Source organism: Poecilia reticulata, linkage group LG19 (genome assembly GCF_000633615.1).
Source record: "Poecilia reticulata strain Guanapo linkage group LG19, Guppy_female_1.0+MT, whole genome shotgun sequence".
Lineage (NCBI taxonomy): Eukaryota > Metazoa > Chordata > Actinopteri > Cyprinodontiformes > Poeciliidae > Poecilia > Poecilia reticulata.
The window spans coordinates 9636591-9661703 of NC_024349.1; the positions used below are offsets into that span (position 1 = coordinate 9636591).

The 25113-nt window shown below is 36.8% G+C and overlaps 1 protein-coding gene across 4 annotated transcripts in view; it reads right to left on the minus strand.

The window, feature by feature from the left end:
* The window catches only part of vti1a (vesicle transport through interaction with t-SNAREs 1A), a 134308-nt gene that overhangs the window by 77249 nt on the left and 31946 nt on the right, over positions 1 to 25113 (minus strand). For 2 of the 4 annotated variants that reach the window (XM_008436859.2, XM_008436861.2), the window contains exons 5-6: positions 22712 to 22732; positions 16202 to 16286 (exon numbers count right to left, since the gene is read on the minus strand). In XM_008436859.2, coding sequence (XP_008435081.1) covers positions 16202 to 16286; positions 22712 to 22732 — 106 coding nt within the window. The remainder of the gene's footprint in view (positions 1 to 16201; positions 16287 to 22711; positions 22733 to 25113) is intronic. The other 2 variants (XM_008436860.2, XM_017310975.1) reach the window with 1 other exon arrangement.

Here is a 25113-nt window from a genome sequence, read left to right on the forward strand (position 1 = left end):
ATTGCAAATCTTTCACAAAATGGTGCCTTTCCCCTTCCACTTAATTTCAATTTATACGCTTATTTAAAATGAATCTGGCTAGCAAGAAACTTTGATGACATACAGTTACTGTGAAGAGCGTGAACAGCAGTCAGTTGGATAACTTTCAAGTCAGTATTCCTTCTCCATTGATTTGTAGTCCATAAGGTTATATTCTTTCTTTATTGGTCTTATGTAATACTTTTTTCCAGGGAAAATGAATTTTGGGGTTTTTATTTTATTTATTTTATTTTATCTAAATTAATAGACACTGAAATATATCACTATGTCAATAATGACTATATAACAAATGAATTTGACATTTTCAACTAATTTAGCTACATCAATTTCCTTTCGAATGATATTCTAATTCACTAAGACGAACCTGAAACTCAAAGTTTTGTAGAAGAAAACAGTGTCCAACAACTAAAAGACATTCTGGTGCATTTCAACAAACAGATGCAATTCCATTGACTAATCTTTAAAGGTTGCCTCTAATTATTTCCCACAAAAGTATTTTGATCAAAACTCTTACAGTATGTGACTGATGCTGATGGACCGAAAAGTCTTGTTTAATGCATTCCTTCTTTTTGTGTTGCGTTCTCATTTTCTGGGAGCTTGCTGCCACATGTCTGTGAAACAGATGCAACATCCAAGCCTAATGTGTTGCAGAGGCTGGAGAGAAATATCAAAGAGGAAACAACAGATACTCATGTACAAAACTGTCTCTGTTCACACTAAATTACTACCTACAATGGTGAGACATTACAGGGATATTAAACACAAAGAAACTAAATAACTTGCAAGTAAAAATGACCAACAGGTCCGTTCATTGGTCCATTTCCTACTATTGACTTTTATGATTCCTCTGTAGCAAGAATGAATGAGTTGAAGGATTACAGAAGATGTTCTTGTGAACTTGCACAAACTGAACTGGAAACAAGTCTAGGTCCGCTCTGTGGTATATATTAAAGAAGAAAGTAGACATATATTTGAGGCATTAATGTCTATAAAATTACGGCAAAGTTTTAAAAAGGTTTTAAAAATTATAAAATGTTCCATGATGACTTAAAAGTTCAACATGATGCAGGAAGTACTGCACTTTTTGCTGCACATTGTCAGCAAGCCAGCTGAAAGAAGGCTACTACATTCATTCCTTGGTTACAGAAAAGACACATTTGGTTGCCTCTGAACTTTTCCAGTAGTCCATAACAGACAGTCGTGGTGTAAAAACTAAAAAAAAAAGGCAACACTGTCGGTCAACAAGCTCAAAACTGAATTCAGCTTTTGAATTGAGCAGATAGCTTGACTGCAGTAACCACTAATATCTGCTTGTTATGGTGTTTATTACTATATAAATAGAAAAATAACAAAATATTCTAAATTCCATTGTATAAACTCTGAAAACAAAACTTAGTGCATTCTTAATCTATATTTTTACTCAAGTTAATGTATATGACAATAATTGGATAACGTATATAAGTGTATTTAACTGTAATTTGTAGTAAAGTATGTTATTTTAATAGCAGGAGGGATAATTGTGGCTAAGAAAACATTTTTTTTTATTTTAGTAAAATAAAAAAGTGTAATAATGTGGTATCTTTGCTCAAGGTTTTCATAACACAACAATCTCATGTCGACCAATGCCCTGAATAATTGTAGAAAAAGGTACACATTTTTGCAAAAATGAGAAAATAATGACGTACATTCCTCTAAGGATCGTCCTGACAGATTTACCAAACAAATAAATAAAAAAGAAACTTTTCTGCTAGAAAGACGCTGAAACTACTCAAATCAATTACATCAAAGATAAAGCTCACATATCGAGACTTGTTAAGTTAACTGCATTCATGTTCCAAAGGTAGAGTGCCGGAGTCATTGTTGTCATTTGACGACGGCTGCGTTTAAATTGGGAGTGAAATCCCCCCCAGGAGAGATGGTTCAACCTGTCACAGCAGACTGAGGGGACAGAAAGGTTTTTCTTTGGAAAAGGAAACATTCAGACGCATACACACTAAACACAGTGTCTGCAGATGTGTAAGATCTTAATCATCATCACCGTCATCTGCTCTGCTCGTTCAGAGTGTGTATGTGGTTCACATGAAAGGAATGCAATTCTTCCAAGACACACTCAGATGCAGAGATTTTCCCTTTGCTCTGAATTTGCATAAATTCTGCGCGTCTGGCCTTTAGGAGGCAATAACAATTATTCACCAAGTTGGTTGTTTAAGCGCATATTCAAGATGGCCATCTAAATAGCTCATTAAGACAGCAAACCACCTTACATAAAGCACACTGGAAAACTGGAAAATTCAGCATATGCATGGACTGGTTACTGGCATTGAGGATATGCTTCCTGTGGTTTAATGAGATGCCAGATAAAATGATGGAGTGAGAGGAGTTTCCTTTCTTCATAAGACAGACCCTCCCTGACTAGTTGCTGTGCATTGAGAGTCAGCTGGCTGAAATACGGCAACTACAGGATTCCCTCACAAAAGTGACAACGAAAAGTGATTTATACCTATAATAATCAATGTATTATTTTATTATTTTCAGATTATATACTATAAAGTAATTACATCTTGATATGGATATTTGTTTTGTTTTTAAAAAAATCATACTTAAGGCTGTCATAATAAGCCTTATGTAGATAATACTGAGAATTTGTTTGCCTTGCTTTGAAGAGAAAGTTCAACTATTGTATATTTCTTTTTGATGCACTGATACCACTTTCTTGCACAACAGTTTTACTGAAGTCTGTCTGCCCACATTTCTTTTAATTAGTCTCTACATTTTTCAAGTAAGCCTCATTCTGAAGGTACATTTTAATTCTAAAGTGTTGTCTGCAAAATATTTTGTATCTTTTCTCTTTCTAAGAGAGCTGCTTTTATGATTGACAAAACATTTTAACAAATCATATTTCATTATTTCTATTATCAACTTGAATCATCACAGAGGAGCAATAAAATAAGACATTTAAGATATTCCACATACAAATCAAAAGTTTAGACATTCTTAGGATGATGTGTTTTAATTCCTTCTGTTAATCTCCTGCACCCTGGTAATGTAACTAAGGGCAGAGAATGATGAGAATTCAAGTAGCAAATTGATAAATTACTCAAACAAATCCCCACCCCCCACCTCACAAAATTGCAAAAATGATTTTTTTAAAAATACCAAAAAGAACATTCCCGCGATCAAATGGCCTTCGTCAAACATTTTCAAAAGTCTACATCAATGCATCAACTTTGTTCTGTGTGTAAGTTGTAACTAGGCACCTACGCACATCAAACTTGAGATGTGCCAGACCGAGGAAGGTGTCCCTTAGGCCGTCTTAGTCAGTCTTTCACAACTGCGCTTTAAAAGATGGGCGACAGAACAGTGCGCCGCGGTTGGCCCCGATTGATGATTGAGTAACCCGAGATCATAGAAGTTCTCGTCGAGGACTTGCCGCCGCATAACTGCGCATACATCAGCCCTTCAGGACTACAGTTACACACGTCATGTGGCGAGTCCGACTGATGTGAACATGGGGGCTGTCTGGACTACTTAAAAGAAGTTTGCAACGCAGAGGTCAACAAGCAAAGACACACACGCACACAAAAAAAGAGAAAAACTGACAGGACAAGAGAAGACGACTTTGTTGGTGTAAATATGATTTTAGATGATCATCTTACAACTTAAATGCACAGTAGTTTTTAGATGCATGCACATCTAAAAACAAAGAGATCCATGATAAAGATAGGCAAAAGACAGATATTAACTAGATAACCTGGACAGGCACAATCTCATGAACCAAACTAAATAAATAAGTTTGCGTTGACTGTGCAAACACCTTCTTTTTAGGAACTCACACAGACCCATCCGCATGACTGCGTGTGTGTGTGTATTTGTGCATGCACAGAGGCTCCCTTTCAGGACCCTCTTACAGGAGAGCGAACAGGCAGCGACTCCATCCTAAAGCAGCTCAAGGGCGCGGCCTATCTACCAAAAGGCAGAATGCATGAATAGAAATTGTTGCTTCTACTCAACATCGAGTCACTACTTTGGTTCAGTCTAAGAGTTTCTTTATGTTAGGGTTTTGTTGTTTTTTTGGGGGGTTTTTTTGCAGAGAAAGCAAAATCCAAGTCATTTAAAAATCTGACAACTCTCTTATATCTGATGATGACTTAACTTCAATCCGGATAAATTTACTCATTTAAAAAGGTTTAAACAAACTGTTATTTCACTCTGATCTTACAAACGTAAACTGTGGTCATTTTGGTCAACACGTCACCAGACGCGTAAATGAAAACAATGTCAGCTTCCTGTTTGCTCAAAACTGTGAGCAAACAGGAACATCATTTAAAACACTCCCACATACACACACACGCACACGCACACACACACACACACACACACAAATCGCCCAGAAAACATGCCTGAACGGGACACAGAGCACTCCTAAGGTTACCCCCCAGGACAGCAGCTTTACCATCCCACTGACTGACAGATGGGGCGACCAGCTGACATCTCGGACCGGCTCTGTTTCATGTTCCCCGGGTGTCTTAAACAGGCCGGCGCCCCGTCAGATGGGCGCAGAACGGCCAAGGAGGAGGCTTCTTTGACAGAGGACGGGAGGTGTGCTTCTAGGGGTTACCACAGAGCAACAGAGAGGCGAGGAACAGACGGAGAGGGCTAATGTGCTTCACTGTGGTTGGACGTTATAATTGTGCATCGTGCAGGGGTGGTGTGTTCTGAGAAGTTCTATAGAAGATGCAGATTTTTTTTTTTTTTTTTTAATGAGCTAAAGACCACAGTTAGCTCTATATGGCTTTCCAACACAGGATCAAATAGTAGCCTCAAGGCTGCAGCCAACATTCATTTATGCAGGATTCATGATCAGTTGTTGATTTCCAGATTTACACCATAGGTTATTTACATCTAAAAGTGTGAGCCTTTTTATTTTTTACTGCAAAACATGCCACTTAGCAGTTTGCAGACTTTATCTGGTGGAATGAGAAGTGACAAAACAAATCAGAAACTTAATCGATCCAGATGGGAAATGTTCTTTAGAAGTGAAAACAATGTGATTAACAGAATAAAAATCCCATAAGTGCAAGTTTTACTACTCTTTGGCATGTATGTTATTTACATAGGAGCAAAGATTATTTATAAAAAATTCTGATCAATTCACAAAGAAGGTTTTGAAATTGTTAAGCAAATATAATTTTTTTCAAAACTCCACATCAAAAATGTAAAAACACCAAATGATCTTGTTCAAGTTTATACATTCTTAGTATAAGAGTAATTGGAAAAACGCCTTCAAGGATGTGACTGTTACTTGCATCTTTTCATAAAAAAATATTGTTTTAAATTTTTTTGTTCAACTTGAGGCTTAACAACAGGCATTTTAAATGGAATAAAACAACTTTTAAGTACTTGTGAACAGGGTGGAGAAAACATTCCATATTTTATTAGACATATTTATTCGTCTTTTGCAATAAATTAATACAATTACCCCTAATTTTACTGTTGCATAATAATGAAATAAAAATAATGTTTTTTTTTTGTGTTTTCTTTTTTTTGGGGCTGTTTTTCTGTTTGCTATTAAGTTTTTGCCATTCAATACATTCAATAGTCAATAGTGGCTAAATGTCCACTTTTGTAAAATATGTCACTGATAGATTTTATTATAATTTCACAAAATAAGAGTAAAATAAAACTGTTACTGCTGTAATAAAAACAAGTTGAAAGCAATTTCTTATCTCAAAATATACTGCAGAAAAAAAGACCTATTATGTAGCTAAAGTGAGGCAGGATTGAGTTTTAATAATACTTTTAGTTGTTGAAATGACAAAATAAAAAATAAAATATTTTTATTGGTAACTCTCCTTTCACTTGAATTCCTGCATCTACTTTCAGATAAAAGTCTGTTTTATTTAACATCTTGTCAATTCTTTTCTCAATCAGAGTTATTTTCATCACCAGATTAATATTCTTGATAAATATTTCCTGATGACAAGGTGGCACCATTGTCTATCAGTTCCACTCCTGTTTTTTTTTTTGTGTGTGTGTCTTTTTTGTATTATTCATTTATTTGTCCGTCTTTTCTGCTTTTAATATTTCAGCGTCTCAGATGTAGCGGCTCTTTAAAGCGCCCATAGGGGGGCTGCGAGTCCTTGCTTTTGTCTCCCATTTCCTTCTGAAACTGTTTTTCTTTAACCCTATGCGGCTCTTCACAGTTGTTGTCTTAGCTCTCTCTCCCCCTCCGTCGCTCATGCTGTTGTTTTCTTCCCTCTCTCCCTCTTTCTCTGTCTCCAGCTCTTCCCTCCGTTTTCTCTGTGTCAGACAGAGGTCAATGCTACACTTTTTTCTCCTGCATGCACCAAGGCAGGGGGTATCTTTTTTTTTTTGTTACTGTGACCTAAAAATAGGAAGAAAAAATGATTTAGGGTTGGGACCAAGGTGCCTTTTAAGATATAGCAGCAAACCACTATCTTGCTACTGAAGGGTGCTTTGTATCTAGAAATAGAGGCTGGATTATATCAAATGATTTGTAGGAGACATAATTACAAAATAAGTTTCATTTTAGGAGTTTTAAAGACAGAAGTTTACTAAAACTGGATTAACTAGCTGTTATATGTTCAAAGGTATGACAGAGAACAAAAACAATATTGTGGGAAGTATGGTTTGAGGTTTACTTAAAAAAAAAAGATGCTGAACAGATTGTTCTGTTGGAAATGTTCACAATGGTAGTTCAAGAATTTGACTCATTTTTACTGTCCTGTTTTTTTCCCACATTTAAGGTTAGAAACAAACTTTGTTGTCTATTAATTACAAAGCAAAGTTCTACTTAAAGCTTTAAATGGTGTCCTAAATGTTTAAACGTATAAAAAACGTAACCCACCCCTGTTAGATTTCTATTTTTGTTAGTAATGTAACACGTATTTTTCAGATTTGATGTGTTGTTGATTCTACACAATTCCACTGAGAATCCAAATATTTTAAAGGGGAAAATATCGAAAGCAAAAAAGCGTCAACAACTACACCCCCTTGAATACTTTTCACAGCACCTTTTTATTTAATTTTTTTTGAATTATTATTTAGATGTCACTCTTACTGAGTCCACACCTAACTCTTAATTAATAATTCTAATTACCATAAAGTTCTGCTGTCCTATGTTGACTTTCATGACATTCTTTCAGTTGCAAAAAGGTTAAAAGGTTAAAAATGTGCAAAAGGATGTCAGTGTTTAAATTTAGGGGAATGAGGCAAAAACAAAGAGGTCAATTATTGGAGAATAAAAAGTGACAAACATCTGCACCTGGCTAAAATCTTCTGAAACCTCATGTGAGAATGTGTTACGTTTAATTAAACCAAACTCAAACGTCTGGGCCACAATTCAAAAAAGGGTGTTTGAAATTTAAAAAAAGGAACCCCATAACCATAGTCAAACAAGGTGATGGTAGCATCATGCTCTGGGGTAACTTTACTTAAAATAAAACTGTGTTTTTTCCAAGTGTATTTGTAAACTGACTAAGTTACAGTATGTGCCGTTTCAAACCTTAGTGTGTCTGCTTGAGAGCAGAACATGAGGAAAGATTGTATTTTCAGCACCACAATGAGTCGCCACACACATCCAAATCAACAGAATCGTTTCACATGAAGAAAAAGAAAAACTGTACAGTGGCCTAGTCAGAATCCAGACCTGAATCTGAAAGGAAACCTGAGGGTTCCCCTGAAGAGCACTGTGGATGAGAAATGCCTTCACAATCTGACACATTTGGAGCACTTTGCCAAGGTAAAGCAGAGAAATCATCAAGAATAAAAACTGGAATTAATTCAAGGGTGTTCACTCTTATGCAACCAGGTTATTGCAGGTTTCATTTTCTTTTTTTTACATTTTTCCCTCTGACAGACTGTTTTTCAGCTGAACTGTACAGAATTTAGGTCACACTAAAAGATGAAGTTTAAAACTAATTTACACTCATTTTTTTACACCACATAAATTTGGCATTTTACAGGAGTGTCTTCACTTTTAAGATCTGTGTGTTTTGAGTTAGCATTTAGCATCTGTTACAATGTTGCTTATTCATAAAAGAGCTAAATTTGTGGTAACAATATTGCCTCATGTTTGACTAAGTAGTGAAGCTTAGATGAGCTGACTAGTCAGATCATTACCTCCAAGAGTCTCATTATGCTGAGAGGCTTGTTGAAACTAATAACTGACTAAAGGTCTAATTATTACATTTTCTCATAATTTTATTACAGCTATCCATAACACTTTGGGATACCTAATTGAGGAACACAAGGAGGGAAGCAGTGGTAGTTTAGCAGCAGGTGGATTGAAGCGTTAGTGAGGAATCGAGATTCAAAGAAGGTTCGCGTTCACGAGTTTGCAACTACATCTTGGAAAAACACAGATATACAAAAAACTGGCTCACAGTCACAAACACACACTTGAGTTTGTTGGTTCAGCTCTTCCATTGAGGGCCCCTGTGCTAGCCCACCATTGTCCACGTAAAGCCTTTTGTCTAGCTAGTCTGAAACTAGAGATTGCACCTTAGCTACCGCAGTTCAAGCGTAAACAGTGTTTTCATGCCCTATGATAGACACTGTTGCCAGTGGACCCCTAAATCCCTGGAACAGCTGAGTCCTAGGGTGTCAAAGATAATGGCGATTTATTGCAGTGCGAGGTTTTCTCGTTGCCTCCCCCTTCCTTTTCCAATCGTCCCTCCGACCCCTCCTCCCCCCTCAAACAGATTAAAATTAAGCCGTAAACATGTGAGGACGGAATTAACACATTTACCGAGTCTCCTCTTCCCACAACCCATTTTCGCTCCGGAGCGGCTGATCCCCGCCGCCGAACGTGGGTGCAATTTTAATGACTCGCAACGTTTTTGAAGTCCACATGAAAAAAGCGACGTTCGCCGTTTGTGGCGGCGCTAGATATGGCTAGGCCATGGCCGACTATGATTGGGAGGGGGGGCTGGGAGGGCGGGGGGAACGCACGCCGCCAACTCGGACTCCAGGCTCTTCGATAGGATCGGTGTCATTTTCCTCTCCACGATAAGACGCCTTGCTGACAAGGTCCGATTAGGAGAGAAAAAAAATCATTATTGCTACCCCTTTCATCCACCGGGGGTTTACCGATAAACAGCTCACCCACGGCTAGATTTGCTGAGAGCGAGATGTTGTACGCAAGGAAAAAAAATTATATATATATATATATATGTTATTTTTTTTAGCAATTGTCTAGCTTTTAGAAAGCCACATAAAAATATTCCACATAAGAAAAAAAAAAAAAATCTCTTGGCTGAAAACTCAAGCTGTGAAATATTTAAGTGCCAGCTCTTGCCTCCATTAATAAGACATATATCAAATGACTTATATTCTTTTTCAACCCAACACTGCACACCAATTGTTTCAGCCTACAAAAAACTGGATTGATTATGCTGTACCTCAAGGAAAACCACTTTAGCAAACGTCTTTTAAAATAGAAAATGAAAGGAAGTTGTTTAAAATATTCAAGCTACATTCTAGAGCAAAGAGAATGAACTAAAAACAAACCATAGAAACACTATTCAGTCACATTTACATACTTTATACATATAAATATACTTCAGATTTTTATATATTTATTACGTGACAGAAGAAAAAAGCTTTAAATATAACTTATGAATTTATCTTTTTAAGAGTTGAAAAAAATCTATTGTAATTATTTTTATTCACGTAAACATTTAACCAGTAGGATTTTATTTAAGAAAAACAAAAAACAATACTGCTAAATTGGATGAAAATATTTTAAAAAGTATAGAGTGAATTCAATTCTCTTTAGAGACAATAAAGGCTTGTGGTTAAAATACAACATAAGGTCTATAAACGCGATGCATTATGTCACTTGTTAAGCATCTGGCAGCAGTTTTTGAGTAGTAAGCACGACTTTGGTGGCACGGCACAAAAAAGAAACACCAAGTCTGATCTTTAGAGCGAACAAGGAGAAAGAAAGCAAGCGGGAGAGAAAAAGAAAGAAGATGGAGGGGGAGAGATAGAGAGTCGGGACAAACGTGCTCTGTGTTACTGGGCCACTCCAGCACCCATGGACTCCCAGCAAGACTCAAAGCCACTCTCTGCTTCAAACAGGAGTCATGAGGATATATTTTTTTCAAGTTTCCCCAAAAAACACATTTATTTATTTCTCGTCACTCTCCCATTTGTCTGTTCATTTCTTTCTGCCCCAGCACCCCTCACGCCGTCGTTAAAACCCTGTTGATGAAGCCGCCGTGTTTGCCCTCCCCACCCGTCTTTTAATACCACGGCAGCTGAAAATCAAACTCCTCTAAAACAAATTGATGTACCCTTTAATACAGTCGTCACATCATCACAGGGTCCTCGTGTGACGACTGCAGGGCTGCTTAGCTGAGCCTAGCGATGGCTGTCACGGTTTAGGTTGCTTCAATGATTCATCACAAAAAAAGAAAAAAAAGAAAGAAAAGAGTTTCTGAGAATAGAGAGAAAGGAAAAGGAGAGAGACGGAAAGAAAAATCCCCAGGATCATGGCTGAATCACTGAGACCTTTGATTGACAATGTCTAATCAGATTATCTCCAGCCTAATAAAGTTGACAGCCTGCAGTGTTGCTCTCTACCTGGCATGGTGTGAACTTTAGGCTGGGTCGGAGCCCCCGGGGGCCCGAAACCTGACCCTCTCTGCTTATCTAAACAGGACTGAAATCAATTCCTAATGAAGTGTTTTCATTTCGGAGGATTGATTACAGACCACTAACCAACAAGGTACTCACCTAAGAAGTTCCCTCGATCTCTTACCAGCCAGGTTTTAAAGTGGATGAGAATTTTTGTGCCTCCCTCTTTGTTTCTGCATCTTAGCTATTTATACTATATAGGTTTGGAATCAGAATAGCTTAGGTTGAAGGCTGTGTCTTAATGCTCATGAGGGAAAAAAAAGATATTTGTGAAATTTTTCAGGAATAAAATCTTATATTTATAATTTAACCATCGTCGCAAATATTAAAAGACTCAAAGGTAAAAAAAAAAAAAAGACAAAATAAAAACCCAAATAAACCTGGATATTTTGAAGGTTGCATACATCAGACTGGAAGTTATCTTATTTAATAAAGTGAACTAGGCTGCTAGAAGCTGCTGGAGGTAAATAACTGGCATTGCTATCGCTACTGTATGAGGAAAAAATATAAAACCATTTTAAAACCCTTTGTAGTGCAGCTATAAAAGCTAAAATAAAGACACATTTAAGACCGTGGACTTTTCTATTCATTAAAATGCCCCTACTATACATTTACTATGTTTTAATTGCACTTAATAAAGACTGAAAAATTTATCAGCACAATTACCAAATACAGTTGTAATTGCAATTTATTTTAATAACTAAACTGAATCTCCTCTGAATTGCAGATTTGCTGTTAATCAGTATTGTGCCTTCGTATAAAGACCTTGGGTCAAAAGCAAAACTGTCTTTTCCAAATCATATCCATACGTTTCTCTTCTTACTGAAAATTGAAGCCGTATCAGGCAGTTTATCAATAAATTTGCTTGTTTTGTTCTTAAAGAAATTTGAGGCTAGTCCTACTTTAATAAATGAAGAGTAGAAAGGTGCGATAGCAATTCACTGTAGCTTTGATGTCTTTACAGACATGCTTTTTCTATTTCTAAACAACCAGCCATAAATGATTCAAAATCTTTTCAAGTCTGGAGCTAAGGGCCAATATTTGGCATGCCTTTGATTAAACATCAGTCTTCACATTTGACAAGCCTCCACATTTGGGCATTTCAAATACTCTTGACTCAAATGTCTTTAAATTAGCTAACTGCATGCCCTCCCCCTTTATTTATCGCCCCCTTTTAACTGGGCTATCCCTCATGTCTGCTTGGTGTAGTGCCTGGGCTTTTGAGGCAGTGCTCTTCACTAATAAAGTTCTATATTTTATTTATGAGACAAACAGAGAACCCTGGTTTCTTGAGGGTGCGTGTGGTAAATAGCTCTGCATGTCCAAAAAGTCTCCATGATATCCCTCTGAGGGCTCTCACTGCTTTTGGCAAGCCTTTGTTTTCTTCCAATAAACACTGGAGATGTTGAGAGCGAAGAAAAAAATGGGGGGGAAAAAAAGAAAAGAAGTCAAAACAGCAATGATAAAATGATACCATGTAGAGACTCATCTTTTCTCAGAACTAGGATTCCCTTATTTTTGCCTAAAATGTGACCTAGAAGCATCGTAGCTTTTTTTTCTTCTTGGTCATTAAGAAATGTACTCTTAGCAGTGAGGAGAAAGGTGAAGCTATAAAGCGTTTCTATCCCATCTCTCTGTTCGAGAACACTCGCTTTGAAATAAAATGTCTTTTCGTTCCACTTCTGATCGGTCTGAGGAAGTTCTTAAGGGTGACAGTGTCACAGCAGCTAAAGAAAGCAACTTCAGATTACTGCAAATATAACCGTGCTGAAGAACTTTACATTAAAACAACATATATTAGGGGATAGTTGAGATGTTTATAGAGAGTTTGGTGGAACAAAAATGTAGTGCTTTAATTATTCCTGTTTAAAAGTTGAGGTTGCCATATGCAATCATTCAAATACACAAACCTCATTGGAAGGAACATAGGAAAAGTATATCTCTATTGTGCTTGAATAAACTGTCACGTTACCTGTGTTTTTATTATTAGCAGTTTCTCGTCAGGTGCAAAAAAATAAGTAGCCACAATTCATTACAGTTTTGGTAAAAGTATAATCATAGCGTCTGTTAATTGATTTGAAGTATGTCATGGTTTCTGGATAATATTAAATGAGACATCTGATGAGTAAAATTATCTAAAAGAAACTAAATGTGCAATTAGGTAACATTAATGAGCATTTTTTTATTTTAATATTTCTATCTAAAAATCCAATATAAGTAAGCTATATTGCAAAATACGTTGTTTTTCCTGTAAAATCTCAAACCTAATTTTATAGCATTTTCTTTTGTATAAATTTAGTTCATTAAGCATAAATCAGAGAACGATGACCAAAGAACGCATTTACGTTTTGCAAGTTTAGATCAAGTGCAAGCAATAATTTATGAACATAATGAGATACAGAAGGCCTTTAAGCACACTTATATTGTTTTGCCCAACTCAAAAAGTGTGTTTTTATTCAAAAACTTAGACAATAGCAACAATTTTTTGGTAAAGAGCACTTGAGCAACATCAAGTTAGTTTATAATTTTAAAAAAGAGGAGGAAAAAAAACTGAATAGTCAGAACAAGATCAAAGAACAACAGCGAACACATGCAATTTCAGCCCCTTGGCATTTCATATTTTTATAGCTCTGGTCATTTTGTACAGGAGAGTTGAATATAAATATAAAACTCGGCTGCCATGTGTGCAGACTGTGAAGTAATTAATTCCCATCTTTGGGACACTTAGTAGCCACTTTAAAAACTCATGAGTTAAACAAACACATTGTATTCCACTCATAGCTCGTTAGGAAAAGCAGATACATTCCTTTAAAAAATCATTTATATATTATTTCCATACATAATGAAAATAAATGAGAGAAAAACCTGATCAAGTCCAGGGGTGCTGAATGGTTTGTTTACAGATATGAAAAGAAAGTAGGAGGAGGAAAAAAAAAACGAAACACTCACACCTGTTTAGCAAAACAAATTATTTTGCTAAACAGGTGTTTCTTCACCTGCACTTTGTATTAACCCTCTGCCACTACAAAACCAAGTCACTACTAACTGCCCTGATACTGATTCAGACTGGGATGCTACAATCAGCACACCTGTCAAAAAGTCTTATTGTGCATCTGGACCTGCAGTCACACTTATTTGGCGAGGATTAAAGATAGAAACTACACCCACAAGTTGATTACATTTTAATGCCAGAATAAATATGCACTCCTCTATGATTTTGCATGGGAATGAAGAAAAAACAATGAATCAGCAAGTATCATGTATGGGCTGGTTATTGCTGTCAAGGTATACCAAAGGTTAAAAAGGTTATGGTTTCAAACGGCTGACATTTCATACTGCTAAAATATTTAACGGTTCCACACCAACCTGTTGCTGCTGTGCACTGCCAGCCAGTGGGCTGAAAGAAGGCTGCTTCACTTTGTCTGGCTTACAACAAAGACAAATGAAAAACTCAAGAGTCATGGTGTGGAAACCATAACACTCGTTTCTCACATTCTGCACAATGTTCTGCACAATAAGAACTTGAAAACTCCATAATGAGCAATATTTGGAATAATTTTAGCAGCACTATAAACAATTTTTTCAGTTTCAATAAATGTTTTAGTTTAAAATGTTTGAAGATTGAGAAATTGTAATTTTTTTACATAGAGTATTAAATGGACAATGAATGAAAGCCCATTTACTCCAAAAAGGAAAAATGCTTTCAGCTGTGAAAATCGAGATAAGCAAATATCTGTCTATCAGAACATATGGTTGTTTTTTCTCAACAAAAATATGAAATTGGCAATAATCCTAATCATAATCTTAATAATCAAATCTACTTTCCTTGTTTCTCAAAAGTTTCCCATTTCAGCTTTCACATTAAAAATTACAATTGTTTTAAGATAAAAATATTATTCATGTGGGTAAAAAGAAACACAGGTGTGATGTTGAAAGTGTGAAAAATCGCCTCTTGGCCTTTTTCAAAGTTTACATGAAGGTTTTGTGTTGCCTGTTGGTAGTCAGAGGTATACTGTAAATAACTGAGTAACTAAGTGATTTTTTTAATTGAATTTTTGCCCACTTTGTAAGCAAACATGGTTGCATCCGGCTTGCAAAAATTCACTTCCACTTTTGAGAGCTTTGCATCAAAAGCAATCAATCAACCTCGTAAAGACTGCATAATCTAAATGCAATCTATGCCTTGTGCTGATTTATTCCTAATTTGACCTGGAGACATCGCCAGTTCAGGTTGTGCATCTGAGCGAACGGTTCGTATCGACAGCAGAGTTAAGGAAAGGGTCGTGGATAAAAGAGGCAGGGTGAAGATTCCCCACAAACATACCCCACAGCTGGTGTGCGCCAAGCCAAGTGTGTGGGACTGAGCAAGGATAAACGAGCATTGTTCTCACCCTGCCTCACACAGTGTGAATAAGACAGCCAACCGGCAACCCGGGGTCAAGGGGCATGTGGCCGACACCGGCAGGAGAAACCGCTGGGCCCAGTAGGTACTGATCAATGTTAAGCTAAGGGCCCAGCAAGCTGTGAGGCAAATGATCCAAACAAGCTGTTGTATGAGATGCGACTGGGTGAGAGCAAGAAGAAAAAAAAAATTGAAAATCCCCCAGCTGTCGTAGAATTCTACACCATCGAGAAACTGGAGTAACAACCGAGGCGTTTGAATCAACATTTTTAGGCAGAAGATGCAGACTGCATTTATGAATTTGTGAATGCAAGTCACAGGGAACATCAAAAGCAGGTGGTCCGCGTGCAAACCTTAGTTGACTTGAATTATTAAATCTGTCGACGTCGCGCGCACCAGCCACCCCACGATTATAGTGTAAATTGACAAACTTTTCTCCAAACTACAACGGAAGCCACAGAAAGCTAGTAGATGCTTCAAGAATGAGCTTTGATATCTCTCTGAGGAATACACTGTGCCTCAATAATGTGGTGGCTGTCAGGAAGGAAGACAGGAAGCGGGGAAAAAAAGCACATGCTAACTGGTTAAGTTTATTTAGGCTCCCAATGAGATTTCTTTTTCCTATTTTAAGACTAAAACCACCCTTAATAATGAGGAATTTGTTTTTATCTTTCTGTCCGTCCCACTCCTGAATTAAGAATGCTAACCTTGTTTATTTTCATAGACCTCCTGATTGAGTAAAAACAGAAAAAATCTACTATAAAACCCAACACACTTGCATATATAACTTACAGACACACAACTATATGGGTACTTGAATTTTTTTTTTTCAGGGGAAGCGGCTCCCGATATGCCGCCTGTACACTTCTTCCTCTCACCTTTGATGTGCACCCGAAAATGTCATCAGGCGTCAAGGAAAGATTCTTTTTTAACAGTCCTCCCCACACACAATCCAACCCTCCAAAACACACACACGCATCCACCCACCTCGTGTGTGAGCAAGACAATTTGCCGTTGCTCACTCATCCTCGTCGCTATCTTGAACCCCCTCCCTTCACCGCTACCCCACTCTTTTCCAATCCATAGCAGAGTACGTACCAGTTTCTACTGCAATCTGATAGCCGGCCTCCAGTCTCCGAGATGACCTTTCCAGCCTTTCTGTGTTGTCCAACAGATGTGCTCTCTGCAATAAACAGAGGGAGAGAAAGAGAGAGAGCGAGAGAGAAAAAAAAACATTACGCTTCAGAAACAAACAGAAAATAAAAATTGATTGAGAGGCCTGGGACCTATTTCAAAGAAACACATCAGCACCGTCACCCAAACAGACAGACCTACAGCAACAACATAATACAACCAGCTTACCAATAACCCTCACGCATGACAATGTCTTACATGCTGATGGAGTATCAAGCAAGAAAATGCAGGTTTGCCTAATCTTGGACATAAAAAGACAAACTACTTGGAACTTTGTTGCTCCTTCGTATTGTTATATGACCTGATCAGAGAACAGGTAAGGCACAAGATAGATCAAGAGCATAGCCACAAATTGGGAGAGGTTTCCAATCAAAACAAAGGGAATCAAACATGTTGCACAAAACAGGCATGCTATAAAAATCAATTGAAAACCTTTTTATTCATTTTGTACAATGTGAAATTTTTAATAAATCGTTCCTTCAAAGTCTAAACATGCATATGCGACATTTTGCAGATGTGCTGAACTGCTACTGTCCATTTTATTAAGTAAAACTTTTTTCACAATGTAATTTCATCTGCACAAACTGTACTGTGTGCAATTCTTAATCAGTTTTTTTTTGTTTTTTACATTTTTTAAGAGCAGTCAGACTTTTTTGGAATATTTCCAAGTGTCTTTTATTGGCTTTTTCTGAGAAAATACTTGGCGGGTTATATTTCCCATAAGACTAGCCCGTATGAAGTCAGGGAATCTGAATATATGACTCGAGTCAATTAGAATGAAATGTATTTCATTTAAATTTGGACTGAACTGAATTCTTTATAAGGTGACATGAGTTGAATCTGTTTATCTGAAAAACTATCCGTTGTGAACTGGCATTATATAGATGAATTGAAGTGAATTAAATTGATTCATGATGTAGGGGTTACTGTGTGTCCTCCTTCCTTCCTCATTATTATAATCAGCTTCTAAAACTCGACTCAAAAAGCATGTAAAAAGATGTTTCATTAACCAATAAATCAGGATTTTGATAAAAGTGGAAGTTAGTGAAGGTCAAAATGGCTGAAATAATGTGTTTGAAAGTTTAGACAGTTGATTAGGCCTAGTTTCTTAGCTCCCATGAAAGCTCTTATTGAGCATAAAAGTAGTAAACTAAATCGTCTGTTGAGTCTGGTTTAGTGGAAAAATGATCCTTCGTACTTATGTGCCACCGTCAATGCTTTGAATGTTTGTGGTACATTTTCTTTAACTCACGACATCAATAATTTTTTGATGCATTTAGCTAAAGTCTGTTTCCTAGGGGCTTTCATAGAGCTGAAAAGATAACAATTATTTTTCCCAGATTTAAAATGTACTATTTTAAAAGGATTGATGTGGAACAATTTATTGGATAATTAGTTTCCCCCAACTGATGTCAGCTCCAAGTGCATTTCAAATATTGACAAGATTTCTTTTTTCCTCTCTAGTTTCTAGTTTTTGTTTTTTACCTCAATGTTATATATTCTGGAATATGAAGAATAGGAGCAAAACTTCCAAAAGACAAGAGGGTTTTATACCAAAAAATATTACCATTGTTAAGATCTAAGAACATTTCTATTAATTTTTTGTCTTTTTCTACCTGACCTGTATGAATTTGCTTGTTTCATATTAACCATTCATGAATTCCTGTCAGTTTTGGAGAAGTTTTGTAGATAAATTGTTCCTTCAAAGTCTGAACATGTATACGCAGCATTTCGTTGATGATTGTGAGCAAATTGATTGTCAATCAGCTTTGACAATAGCTGATTGACCATATTCTACTGCACTATTAGGAAGCTTGATTAAATGACATCAGCAAATAATACCTACAACTAACTAACTAACTAACTAACTAACTAACTAACTAACTAACTAACTAACTAACCCAAAGAAGAATCAGAACCAAATGGAAAAGGGTCAAAAACAAGGTCTTCAAAAAGACAACGGAATTAAAGTATATGTGGGATAAGAATATTTATGTGCCTTCTTTTAAAGGCACATAAATATGTTTGTATGTTTCTATGTTTGGTAAATATAAAGTTTCAACAACTCATCGAAGGCACAAATAACACTTAAAGCAACTACTAAAGACTCTGATTAACAACATACTGGAGATCTTCATGTTAAAGTTCAAACTCCTGCAAGGCCCAGCTTTCATTAAACCCATACTACATACAGTAGAGGATCACAAACAGCATAGACATGGGAGAGTTAAGTGTTTACCCAAATGCTGTTTGTTTTGATGGCCTTTTCCAACATGCTGCGTTAGGAAACTGATCAGATTTAACATGTTTGACAGTAAAAAGCAGCCCGATGAATGACAACAACCCCGCTGACAATATTTGATGCCCATCACATGAGTGAAGGGGACAGGGGAAGAACTGAAATCTCTAGTCTTGGTTGGGCTGTCAAAATGTGTACCAGCTAATCACTCAGAGGAAATGAAAAATGTGGAGGAAAAAGAGGGGGAAAAAAAGCCTACGACACACTTTTCAAAGTTTGACAACAAGAGGGATGGGAAAAGAGCAGGGAGGAGAAAACTCCCTCTGAACTCTTCCTTCCCTCGTTTCCTTTTTCTTTGTGTGGCTGACAGATGTCATTTAAAATTGCAGAGATAGTTTTTAATAGTTAAACCAAGGGCAGGGGGAGAAAGAAGAAATGATGGGAAGAGTGGAGGAAATGGGTGCCAAAATGAGTTTGTGGTAGGTGCGAATCAAAATGGAGACAATGAGTGGGACAGGGTGTATGGTGTTATGTTCGTTTGCTGAAAGGTGTGGCAGGGGGCTTTGAGGGTGGGTTACATAGGTGTGGAAGTCGCAGCGGCACCAACAGACATGGTGGCAGTGCGCTTGCAGGAGAAAACGGTTACCAAACTTGGGCAATAATGAGCCCCTATGGATCAGTTGAAATAGTGGGGACGTATTGACATGCAATGCTTAAGCTAATACACCTAGACCATGGCTGCACTGCCTGTGTGTGCCTGGGAGCATGAGGCAGCCGGGGATACTGACAGAGCAGACGCACTCCCTGGGTTCTTCAAAGAGCTCAAGTGATTAGTATGTTATCATTACCATTCGAAACGTGATTTTCCTATTCCCTCTCGGCAAAGGTGACACGTCTCGGGGAGACGGCCGGCAGACTTGCTGCGATGGAAAGCCACTTCAAAGCTTTCTCCTCCTGAATTTCTCTCCCTCTCTGTGTCTTTTCTCTCCCTCGTTCTGTCTTCTTTTTAGGGCCGGGGGGAGAGGAGGGTGAGCGCGGGTGGGTTGGTGAGGAGGACGGGGGTGCTGCAGGGGTAGTGGTGGCGCGTTCATTAGAATAATACGTTCTGAGTTTGACAGTTAAAGAACCTAAAGGAAAGGTGAGAATTCAGCCACTGAGATTCCAGTAATGGCGCACTGTGATGGTCCAAATAATGGAACAACCCACCCATGGTCGTAGGAGGATCATTTAGAAATTAAAACCAAGCATCTTTCACTATATTCAGAACTACTATTGAGATTGCTATCCCAAAAATGTAAATGTCACAACAAACGGGGTTCTTACACATTTACAAAATTATATACATTTCCAGTTTTAAATTTTCAGAGTTCTTAGGCTGTTTCATTTTTACGGATGTGATATAAATACATTTGTTCACCATGAATGTATGGTAGATGTACTACAAGATGGATGGACGAATGGACAGACAGACGAATGGATGAAAAACAAATGGTGAGTGGGAGATGGTTAATAGATGGATGTATACACAAAGAGATGGAGGGTTACATGGATGGATTGACAAACCATTAATGGCCAGATGGACGGACGGACGGACAAAAAAAACAACTGGATTTTGTCAATTCAGACAAATGGATGAAGGACAATTTTTAAACACTGTTAAAGGAAAGTCTAGAAATACAAATTTCTTGTATAAATGTATTTTTTATTTATCTTTGTCATTACTGAATTACAATTCCAGGGTTCTCCAGTTACTGCAGAAGAAAATCTCTGAAACATCTTTGTCAGCATTTTTGTAAAAGGCCCTTACAGTTCCACAACATCCATTTAGGATTGATCTTTGTGATTCTCATAGCTACTGCAATTCCCTTAGAACCAGGCATCTGCATACTAATCATTATTTAGGCTTTAGGATGTACCTGCAGCCTAAACTTGTCAAATATTCCTGTTAAAAACACAAGGATATGTTCAAATTATACTAGATTGTCTCAAGGAACCTTAAAGCAAAGTATTTAAATGTAGTATAAGATAAACTACGTGCCTCTGTGTGCACAGGTGTACCTCTCCGCTGCCACCACCATTTCTGCCTATGTATGCCTTTTCATCTGACACCTACATTTTGAACAAAGATCTTCTTAGGAAGCACAAAAATGGTGTGTTTTTGTTGTTGTGCTTTTTGCGTCAAGAAACACTCTTCAGTTGTAAGTTATTAACAGGGAGCCCCAGAACAATGCAGCTGTAGCTCAAAAGAAATCTCTCCCCTCTTCTTTCGTTCTCCTGCCTTTTTTCAATATCAAACACAGGCAGTTACTATCACCATTTTCCAAAGTTCAGATGATTTCCTTATTATTTCAATAAGGGTGGGGGAGAGTCAAAGTGAATAATGATGACAGCTGTGATTCAGACTGACTGTGTGATCTTCTGTGCCGTTTGTTTGGGACTTGTAAGACGAGGAATTACAAGTGTCAAACAGCTGTGAATATGGGTGCTAAATATTTAAACATGTTTTTCAGCTGAAGGAAAAAGAAAGTGTAGTTTCTTTAAAAGCAAGGCTTAAGTGTGCATAAGCTTTGCCAGCCTTTGAATCAAATGTAGGAAGAGTGGAAGAGTTAAAGGCGCCAATGGCAGAGAAGGCGAAGAATTGAGTGTGATTACAAAGAGTGGACAATGGAACAAAGGCAAGACAAGTAGGGTAGCTAAAGATGTCTTATGACCCTGAGGCTAAAGTAAATATAAAAAAACAACAGAGCACCAAGAACAGGAAACAAAAGTACTGCTAAATAAAATCTAAATGCTTTATGCCATCGCATCTGGGTCAAGTTTCAAATCTAAATTATACATAAGCGTGAAAAAGAAGGAGCAGAAGTCCTGTGTTTGAGCATAAGTCCTCATAGATTAACAAGGATAAGCTTCTCACCAAGAAATTCACACTGTGACAAGAATTGTGAAATACCTCAATTATGTTCAGACACATTTTCTTTAAATATTTTTTCTTATTGCCCATTGTCTCTACACATAAATGTTCCTATAAACCATGTTTATTAGTTATCAACTTTTATTTTTATATTGTCCATTTCTAACTGACAGTTTAAGCTATTTTCACAATAATATAAAAAAACTTATTAAAGATTTTCTGTTGTGTTTACATTCGTGCAGCACAATATAATGAAACATTGCAATGGTGATATAAGTTGCAATACATAACAATTCAGAAATATAGGATCGGTTCAATTCAATCGAACTGACAGAATTGATTGGATATATTCCAATTTGATGCAGCTACAAAACACTAGTCAAGAACAGTCCAGTTTGCAATTAGATAAAAGGTTTTCCACGGAAGGAAACAACCAACTGTACTGAGCCACTGCAACAATTGCCCCCTCCTCCTGGTTTTTACCTTACAGTAAACCTCATACAGAGCATGCCTAAATAATGTATATTACAGTTACTAATGTAGTGCACTGAAACCTTTAAGGGAGCTCCACTGACATTGGAAAATGGACATCTGACGGACAAATTACGGTTTAAGTGTGACTCACTCTGACTGTTGCTACAGTATTCTGCTTTTATGGCTGCATTACATTCTAATAATTATTAGTTCAACACGGGTACTATTAATGATCTTAGTATTACTTAACAAAACTATAAAGTTAGAGGAGAAGTTAAGTGTCTCTCTATGCCTCTCCAACTTCAGCCAGGAGGAAAATGGCTTAAGGGGAAAATAGGGATTTGGTACTGTAATCTCGCCCCACTGTTACCAATGCACATCACACATTGAATCATAAGACAGTGCTGATCTTGGAAAGATGGGAATTAAATTATCTCCTTCAAAAGTTTGGTTTGTAGTAGCAGGCAGAAGATTGCTTTCTTTGTAACCAGTCGTGTCAAAAATATTCGTATTAATCAAAATTAGCAATGTGCCACTCAGACATAAGTTCAGTAATGTCTTTACTGCTACTTTAAACCTTGCTTCAACTCCTAATGTTTGTATTGACAAAGACCCATGTCAAATAAAAGGTTAACCCTCTTATATTTAAAGTATGAAGGAATAGGGAAACTGGCCTAAGAGAACCTCATTCAGAAATGCAAACTAGTCCAGTGAGCAGATTATAATTTACTGCAAAGGAGGACGAATGAAACTTTCAGTAGGAAAAGGAGGTTTTTAGAGAAGCACTTACCTCTTCACGTAACTTTATCAACTGCATCATGTGAGCAAAAAGGAAAGAAGAAAGAAAGATGGAGCAGGTGAAGGACAGATAAAAAACAAGGCAGAAACATGGCAGGAAGACCACGACGTTTGAGGTTAGAGTGAAGAAATAAGTTTGATGGTACATCCGTTTAAATGTTTAATATGCGGAAAGCGCAAGAGAAATGCATTAAACGGATCTAAATACACTGTTCAGGAAGAATCCAGTGAACAAACAGAGATCAAGTCCTGCTGCTGTCAGATTAAACAAGGAGGAGACCGGATTGCTCAACTTAAACTATCAGCTACGTTATAAAGGAAGTCACATCGCAGAAGTTGATATGGAAGTAGAAAAGATAAAGAAAGTTAAATATTGTCTTTACAGTGTATTTAAATGTTGTGGAAATATCTCATATCTGTCATTTTGATGATTTGTTTATTTTAAAAAAAGGATAAAAAGAATGTGTGCCCCTTTGGAGCAGAGTTAAAGAAATGTACTTGAAATTATTTTTATTGGTGTTGATATCTCCTCAATATTTAATGTTGCTTATCCAGTTTCAGTAAAGGAACAAGCTGTTCAAAACACATATGGAGAGTCAGGTGAGGCTACCAGTGTACACAAGTAAACTGTAGCTCATTATTGGAACAGCTGCAGATGATGAAACATTTATTTTTCATCCATTTTGGATAATGGAAAATAGCAAAATTACAATAAGTACATAAAAAGTTTTCTTGAAACTTGTGTCCTAGATAATGAATCAGATCACAACTAAAAATTTTGGTTATCTGGCATGTTTTTAAATTTAAATTAAAATAGTCACAAAACAGGCTTATTTACTTTGATAAATTAGATGAGATAATTTTTTCTGACATCAAAAGAACAAGTCATGAACCAACTAAGGCTTAATTTGATCATAAATTATAAGATGAATAGGACAGCAGAACTGCTCAAAATGAAGCTAGCCTAATGTTAGCATCAATTGAAAAAAGAAAAGAAGTTCCTTCAACAAAGTCTACTCCTACACCGATTAGGCTGATTTGACTGAGTCAAGGTGAAATATTCAAATCTAATAACACTGTGGTTGTTAAGAATGGTGGTGGGACATTATGCTGAGGGATTGTTTTGCTGCTAATGGCATTGATTCGTTGCTTAATGTGCACAGAATAATAAAGAATTAAGACTAAACTGAAACACGTAAACAAATTTGTGTTCAACAGGACAATGATTCCCAATAAATATCTAAATTGGTTAGGGACAAAACAGGGTAACATTAAGCTTCTGGAATAGCTTGATACCAGCAAAACCACTTTAAATGAGTTCCTATAAAAAGACTGGCCAGATATTAGACTAGAATTATCTCAGAACCTTATTCATGACTACAAATCCTTTCTTTTTTCCTTAATAATATCCTTTCTTAAGGATATTATTAGTTATGTTCTGTATGTATAAATTTGACCTTTAGTGAATCTGAGGTGGGGGGGGGGGAAATCACAACGAAATCAAACTTATGCAATAATAGCTTTTGAAGATGTCTGAAGTTGTTGTACCCTGAAAAATGTACCCTGAAAAATTAAATGCACCTTAAAATCGTGTTTCAACTGTTTTAATTAAATTATTATTTTTTCTTGATTCTAATCTGTTCTTAATTTGTACTCAACAAAATCAAAATACTGTCACTTATGTCATTTTAAAACACACATTTAAAATGTTTTGTTTGATCCAATTTTTTAATTTAAGAAGCAACGACAAATGTATTTATTTTTGTTGTTTAAAATAAAAATACAGTGCATGTAGAAAAACTGAATAAACAATAGTGGAAGTAAACAAGTGTTAATGTAGGTTGCTGCTTTTTTTTTTTTTCCAAAGAGCTCTTACCCTTGAAAATGTTGGCAGAAACAAGACCGTACTTTGGAGTGTCTTTTTTTAAGTCGAGCAACAACTCCCTGCTAAGAATGTATTATTGAAGAGGCCAAAGTTTAAAACGACACTGTGGATGTAGTTATTTGGGGCTCCAACGAACCCATCAGATCCTGCGATCTCTCACCCCGGCTTTGCAATCAGTCAATGGATACCAAACAAAACTTGTTCTGGCTTATTTGTGCTGCCTGACTGATTGTAAGACCTTCTGGAGGATTTGTTAAAACTATACTAGAGCTGCGTTTCTTGCTTCTTGCTATTCTGCTCTATTTTTCTTTGGCATTCATTCTTTGGTACTGCCAACCGTGTTTGTGTTGCTAAGAGATATACAGCAGTAAATACAGAATATTGTAAATGGTATAATTACTCCTGCATGAGCGCCTTTCCTTGTGTTTTTGTGATTCCAGCCAGCATTCAAAATTGCACTGCTGCAATTTTTCTGTTATGATAATCAGCAATTTATTTTTTTTTTTTTC